This window comes from Penicillium coprophilum, assembly GCF_028826855.1.
Source record: "Penicillium coprophilum strain IBT 35676 chromosome Unknown utg000006l_segment0_segment0, whole genome shotgun sequence".
Lineage (NCBI taxonomy): Eukaryota > Fungi > Ascomycota > Eurotiomycetes > Eurotiales > Aspergillaceae > Penicillium > Penicillium coprophilum.
Genome location: NW_026622725.1, coordinates 2,259,935 through 2,276,247, shown reverse-complemented (window position 1 = coordinate 2,276,247; position 16,313 = coordinate 2,259,935). Strand labels below are relative to the sequence as shown.

The window sequence follows — 16,313 nt, the reverse complement described above, 5'->3', positions numbered from 1 at the left end:
CGTGAGAATTGACACAACGGTCAGTCGAGTGCTATGGCTTGCATCATACCAACTGATGAATTCTCACGTCGACCTTTGTGACGGATGTAAGGACACGGAACTTTCTGGGTAGTTAATTACCACTTCGTCAGGCAGGATCGTTCATTGCCAATTCGTCAGGCAGCCAGGCTAACTCGGAATCTACAGGGTCCTGTACCCCGTACTCCCGATGGACATCTATGGGCTAGGCTCTAGTAGCGCTTGGGTGGCGTTTACCAAAACGACAAGATTTGGCGAGTACTTCGTTTTCCTCAGCCGCACTCTTGGCGATCGCTGTACACAAGTACCCCTAAATGCCCTGAAATGATATGTTGAACTTCGATAACCAGGTTTCATATTTCCTACCCTCACTCAGATGGTCACCTCTAAAGAGATGGACAAGAGGACAGAATATTCAACTGTGCCTCTGGCTAATGAGGGAGAGGTGAAGCGAATGCAGGGACGCATTCAAGAGATTATCATTGCGTTCTTTGTCATGACCTTACCAATGATAATTTTCTCCAGCATTCTGGTCGCTTTAGTCTTCCATTATCGCATCATACAAAACGACTTTACATCAAGCGATTTGGCATTTGACTCCAATCAGAATGATCCAAGCGTCTATTTTGTCCGAATAAGTGCAACCACACTCACTACTGTTGCCTCGTGGTCTAGCACTGTCGCTCCAATATTGGTTGGCTTCGGTGTCGCTTTGGTGTCCTACCCTGTCGCGAAGGGTCTCTTAACGGCCTCGGAAAAGCATGATGTGACACGGCTACCAACACCTTTTCAGCTCTCATTGATTGTCCGTATGATTTCGAGCGGCTCATTTTCTGCCCTTTGGACCTGGTTTATGTATTCTTTTGGCTGGAGAGGAAAGCGCGAGCGCCAGGGGAGAGCGTTAAAGAGTGTGACGACCGTATTGACTCTTGGCATTATCTTAAGGTACGTGTTTCTTCACTCCGTAGAAATACTAGAGCGTGGCTTAAACAAGAAAATAGCACTCTTGTTCTAGTCACCGACACCTGGTTGCATTTCACCACCAAAGCTGTCAACTTCATCCAAGTGAATACAAACTCTGAAGCTTCGGGTCTTGGATTTGGCCAGTACCAGAATTGCACGAACGTAGACAGCACTCTCATTAGCTGCAACCTCAACAACCCTGTCTCAGGCGATGTCTTACTTCATCCCGACCCGATGAAAGTTCTCTCCAATATCTCAGCTACAATGACCGTACCAATTTATTCGGCAGGGAACCATCAGTACGCATACCTCGCAAGCCCGGAAGTATCTAATCTCCCGCTTCTCGACTACACCGCTTCAACATATGCGATACACTCACAATGCTCTCCTGTTACCTCCCAGTGCGCGAGTAGCGATGATGTCTACGGAGTCGGCACACGATACAACTGCCCATTTGCATTCCAAGGCACAGTCAACACGGCCGTTGGTGCTTCCAACTCCGTCACCATGGCCTACTTCACAGACTCAACTCGCTCGGACAATGACACGGATACAACCTTGATTGGCAACCCCTATCATTACTCGGCCGTGATTCTAGCGAACATGCGCAATGCACGCCCGATCGCCCTACAGAACGAACCGGAGGTCTTGTTCGGTGGACACGGCGGTGCTACCATCGTAGTATTGACATGCACATCCACCGTCTATGACATCGTATACTCTTCCATCAATGGCACCATCAAAAACTGGAAGATGAGCAACTCTAACCGCTCTACGGCGCTTATCGTCCAAGGCACACAGCGCCACACCGACGTCGGAGACCCGAATCTCATTCAGGCTGTTAGCATTGCAGGGCTTGGCAGCTCCGCACAAGATATGGCAGATCAGTTTGCACTAGCATATAGTCAAACCGCTTTGGCAGTTGCATCAGGCGCGTTTGAGCCACGCGCGGCTTTAGCTTCCCAAGTACGAGAACGTATCCTTGTTGCGCGTGTTCCCAAAGCGCCACTGTTTGCCCTCATTGCCGCTAATCTGCTGTTTGTGGTGCTGGGTATCTTACTTGCTATTATAGCTCTGATAGCTGTTCGGGGGAATACGGGAGAGGCACAGGCGCGCCTGACCATTCCTGCGTTGGTAGCGTCGTTGTTCGAAGTAAACATGGCAAGGCCGGTGACTGAGGTAGAGAATATGTTTGAGGAGAGACATGGTGAGCAAGGGCCGCGAATTGGGTTTGCAAAGGCGGAGGAAGGGGGTTGGGTGTTCAAGAGCTGGCCTCCAACCTGATCAGATGTGGTAGACCGGCATGGAGGGGATGACCTGATCCCTCCATGATATATATTCTTTCCCTATCATCTTCTCTTCTCCCTAGTTTTTCGATAGCGAATATATCATTCGTTGTTTCTCCCTCCTGGTTCCCCTAGGTTGTGGACCTAACCTACAAATTGACATATATCAATCATTCAACTTAGGTTCAATTAACTTATTCCAGCCTGACTAGTATTCCCTATATAGGTAGGGGTTTAAAATATCAATAGCCCAGAGTGGGCAATTGAGACATAACTTCAAACATCAGTACATGCGCGTTTATAAAACCCTACAGTGCATTAACAGTGTGGGGAAATCATAGTACTAGCTACACGGCACATGTAGATATATATCTTCGAAGTCCAACACCTACTCTGGGTCTTCTATACTTATTGTACGTCTTCACTGACGCTTTCCCCGCATAATAAATTGCAATCAATAGAAGGAATTGCCTCTGACCCAATCCAATGAACAGAGAACTAGCTAGAACCATGCACTACAAGTGCAGCTTGATGTCATGCGCGATGTGGTCTTTTTGCTTTTTGAGTGGAAGTAACAAGCCCTCCCAAGAGATGAGTAGGGTGTAAAACATATCTTACCTGGCTGACAAAAAGTACTGAATTATTGAAGAATCCCAATATCATCTTGAATATCAAAAAGATGGGGAATACGGAGGGAGTGGGGCCGACTGTTGCGAGCAACCCGCGAAGCTCATCTCTCCCTTGTTCGACACTCATCTCTCTACAAAATGTCGAGCAAAGCCCGCCTTATACCGGCATCTTCACGAACTCTTCTGCTGACCTTCGACGCGTTCAATACCCTCTTCCACCCCCGTCTCCCCATTCCCGAGCAATATGCCGCGACCGCACACCAATTCGGATTATCACGCACTACCGTCACCCCGGACAAACTCGAAACCGCATTTCGGGACACATTTCGTGCGCAGGCGCGTCGATACCCAAATTACGGCCGTGCGGATGTTCTTCGGGGCCAATACGGGGGACCGAAGCAGTGGTGGGAAGAGGTAATTAGGGGGAGTTTCGGACGTGTTTTGTCTACAGAGAATGGGGAGACGTGTCCTGAACACCCTACCGAGCATCAGCATATTCCAGATGGCTTGGTGGAAGCCCTTCTAGATCGATTTGCTGGTTCCGAGGGGTATGCGCTCTATGACGATGTGCTACCCTTCTTCCGCCGACTGCGCAAACTGAAGTCCGCACATAAATGGTCGTTTGATAGGATCGTTGTTGGAGTGATATCTAACTCGGATGATCGGGTTCCTGCTGTGTTGAAGTCATTAGGGTTGACAGTTGGTGATATGCGCGCCGACCAGGATAAATCAAGTATGGATCTTCCGGGGTTTGAGGAACGAGGTATCAGAAAAGACGATGCCGGGGAACTTGACAAAAAACATGAAGACCGCAACTTGGATCTTGATATTGACATGGTTATTACAAGTTATGAGGCCGGCCAAGAGAAACCTCATCGCCTGATCTTTGACGTGGCGAGGCGGCAGTCTCTAAAGGTTGCCCGGCCGTGGTTGACCAGCAGAACTAAATTCAAGTCTGTGCATGTAGGAGATGATTTCAAAAGGATTACCAGGCTGCAAGGGATGCAGGCTGGGAGAGCTACTTGATTCCGCGAGAGTCTTTCGATTTCGATATGAATAGTGCAAAGGAATTTCCAAATCTCCTGAAGTTGGCAGATAAATTGGAGCTTTTCCCGTGAAAGACACCCGTCGGCAAACTACGGATGTGAGCTGGAAGTTAATCAAAGTCTACTATCGACAATCTATGTCGGATAACGAGTCAAGAAGATAACCTCGAAGCTCCCTGGCTGGCCTCGAGGAAACAGATATCAGTTCATGCCCCAACCTGGGAGGCGACAACGTACAAAATAGAACACTCTTGACATGTCAAGAGTCTGTGCTCTTCAACTCCATGAGCTTGTGCAATGCTTCGCTCTCTGACACACAACCTTTTCTTTCATCGTCGGAGCTTCTTTGGTAGCAGCGAGCCTTCGGGTTGGGCTCTGAAATGGGTTGCTGCGCAATCTCAAGGCTGCACCCCAAACTGTACCGGTCATGACATATCTGCAAGTGGTACCGAAGACGCTTACCTATCGCTTGTTCTTGTCGACCCGGCCAGATTAGCCTGAGGGTTTCTGTTTGGTGTATACACCTCTACCAAAATAGTCTGTTCTCGCGAACAACCTGGCAGCATCAAATCTAATTGGGAACGGCTGTCTGAAAGAACTCACTCGAAATGAGGCCGGCCAGCGTTGGTCATGCATATCGTGTACATTCAGCAAGTGAAGGCGACAGATAGAATAATTGTATCCATTGAATTGGCGACTCTTCCACCTCACACAACTGTATTGGTTCATTTTGGCCTTTTTTTTTTTTCTTTTCATTTGCGTCTCCTCCATTCAGAGCCCAATGAGAATCCGCTTCATAGTCGCAACTGTTCATTCAATTCCTGCCTCGTCAAAGGTCCGAGTGTCATGTCCGTCATGTACACCCCGCATATCCGCGGGCAAGTGCCGGGCGCGGGGCCGAACTGCGCATTGAACTCCGAACTTGTACTGAACATCCTCCAAATTTTTCTGAAACGTTCAATTGGAACTTCAATTCATTATCTCGAGACCCGACGTGGAGAGCTTCGACATTGAAAATGGAAGGTCCTCAAACACCACAGGGGTCCGTTGTGATTATCGGAGCTGGTACTCAAGGTAGACGTCTGGCGTACATGGTAACTGATATTCAAAACTTTGAAAATGTTTTAGATGCTGACATGTCAAAGTGGTCAAGCCGAGGTGGCACTGTCTGTCTGGTAGATCTTCAAGAGCAACAGCTTCAAGATGCTATGAAGTACGTGGAACAACTTCGTGCGGATGCCACAGATCATGAACGAAATTGGGGGAAGATTGAAACCTCTCAGCCCTCTTCGTTACAATCTACACTGAAAGGTGCATGGCTCGTTGTTGAGGTACGACTTAACTCTTCACCGAAAGGACCAATTGATTAACATGACCTGAAACCAGTGTGTGCCGGAGAGCTTGGAGCTAAAGCGAAAGCTGATCACCCAACTTGATGATCTTGCCCCCGAAAGCACAATTATTGCTTCGAACTCGAGTAGCTATGGAATCTTTGAAATCATCGAGGGCATGAGCTTGAAGAACAACACGCGTATTATGAGCGCGCACTGCTGTAGGTGGTGATCAATGCTAAATGGGATACTCCGCTAACACCTTCTGTCAGATTGGCCACCAGAGACATCGGGTAATGTTTATCGCTATTCCCAACCATCGTCCTTTTCTGTTCGATTAACTAATTAGAAGCCAGCGATTGAAATCATGGGCCACAAGGACAGCGATCCAAAGCTGATCGATCTAGTCTTGGGGCAATGTCAAGAACATGGATTCTCACCTTTCCGTGTCAAAAAAGACTCGATCGGCTATATATATAACAGGTGGGTTATCTTTGTCCCACCATTACCATATGATCAGGCTTATAACAATTCAAGAATCTGGGCTGCTATCAAGCGCGAGGCACTGCTCACATTGTCCGAAGGTGTTGCCACGCCTAAAGAAATTGATGCCATTTTCAAAGACGTCTTGAAGACGCCTAAGGGCCCATGTGAGCAAATGGATGTTGTTGGCTTGGATGTTGTGTTGGACATTGAGAATCACTACGCCGAATCTCGGAGTGGTCTTCCTACAGAGCCGCGGGACTATCTTCGGGGGATGATTCAAGATGGAAGTCTGGGAGTCAAGAATGGTCGAGGATTTTATGACTATGAGCAAAATGAATTTCTCCATAGTCCATATTAATTTGATATCCATTCTGTGTGCATTGGCCTCTTGTATTTCAATAGGGAAGTTCAATATATCAACAGCCAATCAGCCATCTGATCACCTGTTTCCACCAGCATCATTGGTCTAGTGGTAGAATTCGTCGTTGCCATCGACGAGGCCCGTGTTCGATTCACGGATGATGCACATCTTTTTTTTTGGATTTCTAATGTGGAATCCACCAAGGACCCATCAGTATGTTGTAGATTGCCTCCTTATCGAGGGAAAAATAACACATGGATTACTCGAAAGTTGTCTTTTTCAAGGTTGTTAGGGAATGTGCAATCTAAACATTTGATTCAATATGTAACAAATTAATCATGAACAGTACGCCTAATGCCTGAGATCATATCATTATGGGACCGTAACTCCGACGAATCAATCCCATGCCATCATAACACAGCGTAAATGAAAACTCCGCGCCTATGCAGAAAGGAAGACATCACTCATTCCATCGAACATCCATTCACTCCCATTGACCCTTATCCAACCCACCCAAACCACTACCAGTATGTTTACCCAATAACTTGGCAATGTTAGAACCTCCACTGCGCTGCTTGATACGAAGCTCCTTTTCACGCTCACGCTCACGCGCAGCTGCATACGAGTTGACAGCACCGCCCTTCTTGGGACCTGAAGCTGCAGCTTTGGAGACACGGTTGGAGGCATTCGAGCTGCTGGAAGATGAGGAACCACTTGTAACACGACGCAGGAGTTGAGGAGGGCGGAATCCAATAGGACCATCTCCGCCGCTACCACTGTGGAATGCAAGCTTTGAGTCTGCGAGGCCAGAGTTGGTGCCTGTGGCCGAGTTGGACGACGCTTGTCGGAGGAGTGCAAGGCGGTCGACCACGACTCCGCGCGTGCGGCGTGGGTGACTGGGTTTGGCAAAGGCCTTGTCCGACTGTGAATGATCGTCGTCGCCTTGGACTTCTTCCGCGCCAGGAGTGTCTTCATCTTGGTCGGGCTGTTCATCGTCGAGAGAAGCGTCGTCCTGGAAAGAGTCGTAATCGGGGGTTTCAGTAAGGAAGGACAACGTTTCACGAATCTCTGCTATGGTAGCTGGTTTCTTTGACATTGCGCTGGCGGGGGTGCGACGGAGGCGAGCTGGAGGACGGTTGGTTGCATCTTCAGCCGATGGTTCGAGAGGGCGCTTGCGGTTCTGACCATCGCTCGTCGCATCATTCGATTGTTCTGCTGAAGCAGGGCCCTGTGAGGCTTCTCCTTGGGAGCCGTTCTCTTCCTCCTCCAAGAAGTCGATGTTAAAGTCATCATCAACTTCGCGATCCTCAACGGCCTTGAAGAATGCGGCCTTCTTAGGATTCTCGGCGATCTCGCCGATCTTCTCGTCTGCAAGGAGGGCGCGGCGCATCTTAGCGAACTCTCGTTGTTTCTCACGGCGACGTGCTAGGAGCTCATCGTCTGAGTCGTCGAGGTCAAAGTCATCATCCGCATTCTTTCGACGACGGAGGGCTCCAGTGGTGATATCTCTCATCAACTTGGCGACGTCCTTTTCATCACGGTTGCGATCGTGAACCCTATGAGGATGTTAGTATATTTCCATTGAATATGTACAAAACCTTAACATACGCGTTGAGTGCGGCAAGTTGCTTCTCGTCAACCACCTCGCCACTATTGTCATTGATCATTTGGCGATCGATGGCATTTTCTTCGCCATCACTCTCGTCACTGTTACCTCCAAGGCCGGCATATTCATCCTCGGATTCTTCAGCGGCCTCATCGACAATCTCTTTCGCCTTGCTGTTGTTCTTGTTGTATTGCGGAGCAGGATTCTTCTTTACAGCCCTATTTCTCTTCATGATATCAAAGGCATTGGCGTCGATTTCAAAGCCGCCTTCATTATCATCCTCGTCAACTTGAGATAGTTTAACTGCACGTCCTCGGCGCAGCATTTTGCGTTTGCGGTCAGCAATGGGTGACTGAGTTTGGCCCACAAGGACGGTGTCGACCGTAGACATGGGCGGGGTACCCTTGAATCTTTTCGCAGGATCGAATGGTGAGAAAACAAAGCCCTCGTCCTGGGTTGGGTCGGGCAATTGTGATTGGGAATACTCTGAGAAGGCATATGGCGCAGGCGACTCTGAGATTCGGGTTACATTCTGCGTATAGCCTTCCACGAAGTCTTTGTCATGGGGCTGGGGCTGGCTGTCTGGGACAAGAATCTCTGATTCTTCCTTTTGAAGTCGAGGAACAACGTGACCGGGGTCTGAGAGTGAGAAAGGTATGGTGGCAGATTCCACTTGGCTGTCGACACCATTGTCATCCAACGTGGAGGCAAATGCCTGGGTAAGACCTAGGGACAGATTGCCTGGTGTTCCCATGCCAAGAAAGTTGGGTCGTTCGACGGAATTCGGGACATAGCTCGGGGCTCTCACAGGTGTTGAAGGTGCTTGTGGTTCGTCTTCGTCTTCGTCATCACTAATCACTCGAGCTCGTCGCTTTCGCCTCGCGGCAGGCAACTCATTCTCGGCATCCGAAGGAACGGTCTCACTCTCGTCGTCAGCCGAATCGTCGTCTTGATCTGCCTCCCGTTCGAGGAGATCACCGCCGCGATTGACACGCTCGTTTTCTTCCTCTTGGTCATCTTCGTCGTCTTCTTCGTCACCTCCCTCCTGATCAGAGCCAGAAAGCTCGTAGTCATCATCCTCTTCTTCCTCATCGTCAACGTTGGCCTTCTTCCTAGCAGCCTTTTCCAGCCGGCGGATTTCGTCTGCTTCTTTGCGTGCTTTGTCAACAAGGTTTTCCATGTCATCCTCCATCGCTGCACGCTCCTCGGCTGTTTCAATGACCACTCCCTTGGCCCTGAGTTCCTCAATGCGCTCCTGTCGCTCCTTGGCTGCTTGCTGCCGCGCCCGCCACAAAAGGCTTGCGGAAAGCTCCGCAGCGTTCATGGAAGCCATTTTTCGGGTAGGAGATGTCAGGTGTGCCAATGCCTTGAGCTTGGTCATGGACGGGTCTTCATGTAACTGTCTAGTAGGGAGGTTTTCGAACGCTGCGAGACGACGGCACTTGCTAGGGTCTGTTACGACCTCAAGATCACTATCGGAATCGTCTGAGTCTTTCTGATGCGCAGCAACCTGTTGTCTAGAAAGTAGCACGCGAATAGATGGTTGCGTCAATGGGCGCGAAACTCTCTTCAATTTGGCGCCCTCGGGTTCAGGCACAGAAGTCGAGGCATCTTGGGCGTCGAGGCCCTTGCACAATGAAGGGTGCTGACTTGGCACCAGGAGGTCTTTAGGGTCAGGCAAATCTTTAGTGTCCACATCCATATCCACATCAGCTGCCTGAACTTGAGCACGATCAGAATCGGCGGTCGACTTGAGAGCATCCAAATGGCTAGCAACTGGAGAAGTATGCGGGGTATCTTTGGTTTTGGTGTGTAGTTCTCCATCAGATGAATTTTGAGATCCAACCGCGGATGATGAATTTGCTGTGAGTTGCTCGACCGGTGTGTCGGGTTGCATGAAGTTGAATTTAGCGAAGAGGCTTTCCTTGGTGATTTTCTTTTTTGTCTTGGCTTGGTGAGCAAGTTGCATGTTGCGGCTCATCCGCTGAGTCTCCTGTCTCATCTCATCCAGTGCCTTCTTACTAGCTTTCCGGGGCTGACGAGCTTTCTGGGAAAGCTTGCTCTCAGATCGCGGGTCCTCAGCACCGCTCTCCTCGCCTGAAACTACTTGTGAACTAAACTGCTCCATCTGGGCTCTGCGGATGGCCTTCTTTGTGGCCTCGGCTTTCTCTCGCTCTTCGCGTTCTTTGCGCTTTTGAGCAACAAGAGCCATGAAACGGGCGTTTCCTTTAGGCCTCATCTCGCTGGAATCTTCGGTCTCCTCATTCCCGGCATCTGGGTCGTCATGCGGTTCGCCTGGAGAAGATACAAAGAGGGGAGAGTCGGGTCTTGAACGGGGAGGGGTTTGGCTCGTCCTATTATTGGACCTAGGGGAGTTGGCTGTGGGCGTATGCTTCCTCCTCCGGTTGGCTGCAGGTAGATCATCATCACTAGATTCGCTGACGAGTGTAGGTTGTGGTTCTGTCTGTTCGGGCTTCTGGTCCTGTCTTTCTGATCGGATGGCTTTCGACACGCGGACAAATGCTGAATTTTCGTGCTCGAGTTCTGCTGATCCAGCACTATCCTGTAAACGAGCGGCCATACGGCCCCTTGGTCGGAAAACCTCATCTGCGCTGTCTGAGTCCTCTTCTGGGTCGTCCAATGGACCATTCTTCCGCGTCTCAGCAGCCGGCACCGAAACACGCCCTAGATCAAGCTTCGAGACTGCATCTGTTGATTTGGCAATTTGAAAATCGTCATCCGAATCGCTGTCGAATTGAGCCATCATAGCCTTGATCTTCTGGCCGGGCGTAATAATGTTCGGCGAATCACCCGCGGGCGACACGGAACGCGTCGACCGTGGAGTGGATGGTGAGGACATCTTGTTGATATTATGGTCGTAATGTTGATTTTTAAGAAAAAGTTTCCATAGTGATATGGATTATACTTGGAAGCGAGCTGTGAGACTTCCGACGTGCGGAATTAGTTGACGTGGACGCCAGTTTCAAGGGCGCATAGTCCAAACGCGATGCGCGTTCCTCGCGTTGCTACTACACGTGACCTTATCTTATCATTTGTTTCTCTTCGGCTTAATTGGTTTTTATTGTTATGGGCAACTATGCGAATAGATGCAAATGAGATATTCTTTGTTTGATCTATATTTGATCGCATTTTTAGCCTAATTCTTTGGAACTATGTCTTCCAGTAGTAAATACGGCGCTGCTGACTTGGAACGATGGGAGTGTTGCTAATGCTGTATTCCCAGAACCCTCATAATACACAGTTTGATGCTATTTTCTGAAATGACGCCGAGATCACCCACGGACTCCTCAAATACCGTGTAAGAAAAAACAAAGCAAAAGATACAAACACAATATGGACAAGACGTTGACTCCATCGCCGCTAAAGGTCCTGGAGACATGTAGGCTTGTTCGGGGGAATCATGGAACCTCGGAATAGAAGAATATTCTTGAAGTAGTAAATCGGACCAAGTGACCAAAGTCACCGCGCCGAAGCACAGGGTAAAAACGACATTTTCGAATGAAATCAGATCTCGATATCGATATCCATATCCAGGGCGGCAATGTTCTCGTCATCGGTGTTGCGGTAACTAATCATGAAGCCATTCTTGGGCTTCTTTGAGGTGATGCGAGGAGCGGGAGTTCCCTTCTGTGCAGGACTACCGTTAGATTTCGCGCTATCCGGGGTATCTTTTAAGCCGTCGGCAGCAGAAGCGGACTTGGGTGCGCCGCTGACATCGTGGTGAGTTTTAGCCACTGTTCGGACGCGCATGAAGGGATTCGGCGCCGCCTCTCCACGGGCAACAGCCTCGGCTGCCTTCTTAGCAGCCTTTCTCTCCTCGAGCTGAGCACGACGACCATTTTCGATGTTGAGCTTCTGGTTGCGAAGGTTGATCTGGTGGACTCGTTCGGCTTCCGATGGACCCCTATCAACTTCTTTCTTGACAAGGCTTGTTCCCCAGGATAGAGTCGGATTGACCATTTTCTGCAGCTCTGCCTCAATCTTCTCAGCCTCCTCCATGTCTCCATTGACTTTAGCGAATTCCAGATTTCTTTCCAGTTCAAGACGATTGAGTACATTCTTCTTCTGGTCAAAAGCACCCTGGCGACGGAGTTTCTCGTTCAACTCCTCACGAGTGAATGTGTGGTTGAGAAGACGGTTAATATCAGCGACCTTCGACTCAACCTTGCCCTTTGTAGCTAGCTTGCAGTCTTCAACAGTGAGGGTTTGGACGTAACGGCGGTACTCGGACTGGTTGACTGTCAGTTGTCTTCTGAGATTCGAGAGCGGGAAGTAGCAAACCTCAGTAATTGGAGAATTTGAGAAAGTGACGAATGGGAAGTCCCTGACAGACTTTCCATGTGCTAGCTTGACATACTGATCCGTGACAAATGAACGACCGTTTTCGCCCTCCAACGCGTATGGCTTGCCCTGAGAGATTCCTAGAAAACTGTCAGCGTGCATGAGGAAACTAGACAACAGCGCATCTTACCAGTAATCAGGCCTAGGCGATATTCATTCTGGCCACTCTCGGGGTGCGGACCAATGCTCAACCGTGCGTAGCAGCCTATCATAGCATTCTCGAATCCAGGGTAGAAGCAGACTTTGGCGAAGTTGTTACGGCCAACTTGAGCACGTCGAATTTCTCGAAGCTCCGCGGGCGGGTCATCCTTGGGAATGGAAACCGGACGGCCAACGCGGTCATCCAATTCAAGATCACTCTCGGCATCAGCATCTTCATCGGAAATATCAGATCCAATCGAGCGCGAACGGCGGCGCGATTTTGTAGGATCTCGGCGTCGGAGTTCATCTCGCTTTCCCTTCTGTTCACGCTGGCGCTTGTATGCCTCGATGGCTCCGGACGTTTCTCCGACTTTGCGGCCACCGAGAGTGGTCTTCTGGCGCGAGCTCTTGCGCTGGTTGTCATCCAAGCCGGCGGAACCTGCCTTTCGTTTTGCCTTTTTGGCCGCTCGTGCTTCCTCGCGCGAGCGAGATGCTAGAAGGCGGCGTAGAGCCAGATCCTGATTGTGGCGATCAACTTGCTGAGCACGTTCGGACAAAGTTTCCTCGCGCTGAATTTCAGGCATGGCCATAATATCCTTTTTGTCCTGGGCTGAGTAGTAGAGCTTATCATATGGGAAAATAGGGCGATCTTCGTCGTCATCGCCAGAGTTGTCGGCCTCTGACTCGGATTCAGACATGGCGGCAGATTGAAGCGAATGACGAGATCCATCGTCAGACCTGTATATACTGTCAGTTTAATGATCTTTTTCGCTATGCAAGATAGAGGGATGCTGCTCACACTTCGCCCTCCGATTCATCGTTTGTAGTTTTGCGGGATCGGCGGCCCATCGATTTTGCGGTACCTTTACGACCCATGGCTGCAGGTGAGGTATCTCGATCTTGGGCGTGTGAAGAAGAAGAGTGCGCTGGTGATTTGGGGGGTGGTGATGTTTCTTCCTCAGAGTCACCCGCCAACGCGAGCAGCTCAGCATCCAAATCGTCCGCCATTGTGAATATCTCCTAATGCAGTTATACCCTCAATAGAACTCAATCAACGGTGGCCTATATATCGATAGGCATCCAAGAATCTCGGAACAATAGGAATATTCGTGTTCCTCTAGATTTGTCCCCTCCTTTCCACGAGTTGTTCCAAAAATATAGAGAAGTGGGCAAGACTTTCAAAGTGTGGTCCAAATGTCCGTTCTGAATAAAGTGGTGTCCCAAATCCGACAAACACTCTATACACGAGAGGAAGGGAAGACGTAATGGAGGGTATCGTAAGTAGCGCGTAGATGGTCGTCGCAAGTTGGCCTTTGCCGTCAACTTCATGACGTTCAATGCCAAGCCGATAATAAGCGCGCGGCAGCGCCAATACAGTGTAAGCGACCAATACGCGACCTGTGAGCTTCGTTCCTTGAATTTGGTTCATTAGTATGCCAATTCAATTTCTCAATGTTGTCTTTACCAATTCTGCGCAGGTGCGCATTGTCGCACTCCCGTTATTCTGTGCCAGCAACAGCTCCTATTTTTCTCGATTTCCTCGTACCGTCAACATTCAAGAATGGCCAATGTCGGCAGGCTTCAACTACAGCCGGCACCCCCGGTGACTCCAAACCTCTATATGTTCTCAGCAAAGAGCAACGAGAATTCCTGGATAGCGCCCTGAGAGTGAATCAAGCCGGTGAACTCGCCGCAACCCTGATTTACAAAGCCCAAACGCCTCAGATCGTCCGCTCACACCCGCACCTCCGACCCTTGATGAAACACATGTACGACCAGGAAGCAGGGCATCTCAAGACCTTCAATCACCTCATTGCCAAGCACCAAATCCGCCCCACTGCCATGTATCCGGCATGGGAGGTAGCCGCCACTTTTTTGGGTTGGTCGACTGCGGCATTGGGTCGCGAAGCTGCAATGGCATGCACCGAAGCCGTGGAGACTGAGATTGGAACACACTACAATGACCAAGTAAGAGAAATTCTATCTTGGGAGGCAGATGCCGAGAGACGGGGGGAGGAGTTGGATAATGAACTTAAAGAAATGCTGGCCACATTCCGAAGAATTCGTGACGAGGAACTAGAGCATCTCGACCATGCCGTGGCCAACGACTCAAAGGAGGCCAAACCCTACGATCCGCTCGTGGATGTCATTCGTTTTGGATGCAGGACCGCTATCAAGATCAGCGAGAAGATCTGATCAGGCAATTTGGTGGAACGCATGTGCCGAGGTTGCGTCACCGTTCATGTCTTCTGTTGCCGTCCAGGGCTCCATGTACTATACCGACTACTTATCTCGATATTGCTAACTATATTTAACATTGTATATTCTAATTGCCAGTCATGTGCCCGATTCAATCGCTCGTCGCAGGGTATCAATGAAAAAACCACCTTCTTTAGGTTCATGGTCTGAGATTTTCATCCCCGTGGTGTGTGGTCAGCACCACTCACTCAGAATCAATGGGGTTTTGCTCCAAGTGGTCCACGAAATTTTTAGAAAATCTCACAACTTGTTGGTAGACCTCCTCGAATCCATTGACGCCCCCATAGTAAGGATCCTTTACCACTTCACCTCCGCCAACGCGATCGTGCAGTTTTCCACCCTTGCCGAAATCACCAAACAACCGTACCTTGGCAACCTTGGTATCAGCTCCGTATGCACCGATGGCAGCATCCACGTGTGAACGCGTACTCTTCGAGCTTGGCTTGTTGTCGGTCTTCCTCTGCAGCGTCGCAATGACCGACTCGCGCACATCCTCCAGGTCGCGGAGATTGGACTTATCCATGGCGAGCAGGTAATCAAAGGTGAGGAAGTCTTCCCTTGTCACTTTGCGGGCGGCATGGTTGTAATTGGTGATTTTGTGGCGGCGCAGCGTCGACATGGTGCGGGAGTCGGGCGGCTCGAGGCTGTGGTAGGCGGCTGTACCGGCGGAGTCAATCTCACCGATGGAGGGGTGGGCGGCAACCAGGTCGCGAAACACTCCTTCGGCCATCGGGGAACGACCTAGATGGGATTAGCATGTCGCAATAGCGGGGGAGCACCGGCAATGATGACTGACAGATGTTTCCCAGGCATACAAATAGCACGCTGGTAGAGCGCCCATTTGAGTTGGAAGCCATAGTGGGGTAGGGATCACCAAGGAATCTTGATTATGAGACTTTTCGGGATATGCAGAGCTAGGAAGTAGGTAAGACGATAGTATACAAGGAAGGTCCTGGATTGTGAAGGCGGTAAGGTGGGGGTTATCCCAACTTGGGTCTCTCCACCAGAGCCCTGAAGAGAATATCTTCACTCGTATTACGCCTTCCAACCATATACACCAAATTCTATATGCAATGTTGTACACTAGGCAGAAATTAGAGACAGAGTTAGATATGCAGATCAAGGTGAAACCCCACCAGGACATCATTCATATAGGCAGCTGCTTTTTACAATGTACCTTACAGCACTTCCAATGACCTCAGATGCTAAAAAAAGACAAATAGACAAGCCACAGTGCCAAGCCATATGTGGCTGAGTCCCAGTCAGTTGGCCCAGTAACACATCTCTCAGTGGAGTTTCTGGAGTCTCTTCTCTACAAAACCGTGGCTCAACTGTTTCAGGGCATTCTTTACTATTGGGGTTTTTATTCCCGAAGAATCTGCTTCTTCTTCTTTTTTTTTCCATTATACCCTGCATCTGTATACGGGCCTAATCGGCGTGCAAGGTACATACTGACGTACATCCACTACGCAGTGCGGAGCAGCACAGACACATCTGATTCGCCCCCAGATCCACCCATTATCGGTGGGAATCGAAGGCGTCGTAAACAACAGAGGCAACCCGTATTTTCCACCTTTTTTTGATCGCTATTCTTCTTCACCTTTTGTGCAGTCGTGCGACAATCTCATATATCCTCTCTACGTATCAAATTTCGCTTGCGACCATCCTTCATATCTGAAACGACGCCGAGACCTCGGATCCGTCAATCGGACTAGTGTTTCCTCCTACTGACGCTTAATATTCCACTCGGCGCTCCTGGCGCAATCTCCAAGAATCCTCTACGACAAATTTGGGGCGGCATAATCTCGAACTCAATTCTGAGGCT

General features: G+C 49.7%; 7 protein-coding genes across 7 annotated transcripts; 4 read left to right on the top strand and 3 right to left on the bottom strand.

Annotated features, from left to right (window-relative positions):
- Nucleotides 1–394: 394 nt before the first annotated feature.
- Nucleotides 395–2,265, top strand: N7500_009816 (uncharacterized protein; the record flags this gene model as incomplete). Its single annotated transcript, XM_056680955.1, has 2 exons — nucleotides 395–963; nucleotides 1,020–2,265. 2 exons carry the CDS (start codon nucleotides 395–397, stop codon nucleotides 2,263–2,265), a joined length of 1,815 nt encoding a protein of 604 aa, XP_056528337.1.
- A 769-nt stretch (nucleotides 2,266–3,034) lies between these two features.
- On the top strand, nucleotides 3,035–3,922 carry N7500_009815 (uncharacterized protein; the record flags this gene model as incomplete). Its single annotated transcript, XM_056680954.1, has 1 exon — nucleotides 3,035–3,922. The coding sequence occupies one exon, from the start codon at nucleotides 3,035–3,037 to the stop codon at nucleotides 3,920–3,922; it is 888 nt and encodes a 295-aa protein (XP_056528336.1).
- A 1,036-nt stretch (nucleotides 3,923–4,958) lies between these two features.
- Nucleotides 4,959–6,117, top strand: N7500_009814 (3-hydroxyacyl-CoA dehydrogenase family protein; the record flags this gene model as incomplete). The annotated part of the gene is made up of 5 exons (XM_056680953.1): nucleotides 4,959–5,273; nucleotides 5,329–5,494; nucleotides 5,546–5,566; nucleotides 5,630–5,756; nucleotides 5,811–6,117. 5 exons carry the CDS (start codon nucleotides 4,959–4,961, stop codon nucleotides 6,115–6,117), a joined length of 936 nt encoding a protein of 311 aa, XP_056528335.1.
- A 487-nt stretch (nucleotides 6,118–6,604) lies between these two features.
- On the bottom strand, nucleotides 6,605–10,586 carry N7500_009813 (uncharacterized protein; the record flags this gene model as incomplete). The annotated part of the gene is made up of 2 exons (XM_056680952.1): nucleotides 6,605–7,676; nucleotides 7,729–10,586. The coding sequence occupies 2 exons, from the start codon at nucleotides 10,584–10,586 to the stop codon at nucleotides 6,605–6,607; spliced, it is 3,930 nt and encodes a 1,309-aa protein (XP_056528334.1).
- Nucleotides 10,587–11,251: 665 nt separating this feature from the next.
- Nucleotides 11,252–13,237, bottom strand: N7500_009812 (RNA polymerase-associated protein; the record flags this gene model as incomplete). The annotated part of the gene is made up of 3 exons (XM_056680951.1): nucleotides 11,252–12,168; nucleotides 12,219–12,967; nucleotides 13,029–13,237. 3 exons carry the CDS (start codon nucleotides 13,235–13,237, stop codon nucleotides 11,252–11,254), a joined length of 1,875 nt encoding a protein of 624 aa, XP_056528333.1.
- Nucleotides 13,238–13,681: 444 nt separating this feature from the next.
- N7500_009811 (demethoxyubiquinone hydroxylase family protein) lies at nucleotides 13,682–14,425 on the top strand (the record flags this gene model as incomplete). The annotated part of the gene is made up of 1 exon (XM_056680950.1): nucleotides 13,682–14,425. One exon carries the CDS (start codon nucleotides 13,682–13,684, stop codon nucleotides 14,423–14,425), a length of 744 nt encoding a protein of 247 aa, XP_056528332.1.
- A 247-nt stretch (nucleotides 14,426–14,672) lies between these two features.
- ltpA (tyrosine protein phosphatase LTP1) lies at nucleotides 14,673–15,345 on the bottom strand (the record flags this gene model as incomplete). Its single annotated transcript, XM_056680949.1, has 2 exons — nucleotides 14,673–15,229; nucleotides 15,285–15,345. The coding sequence occupies 2 exons, from the start codon at nucleotides 15,343–15,345 to the stop codon at nucleotides 14,673–14,675; spliced, it is 618 nt and encodes a 205-aa protein (XP_056528331.1).
- Nucleotides 15,346–16,313: the final 968 nt, after the last annotated feature.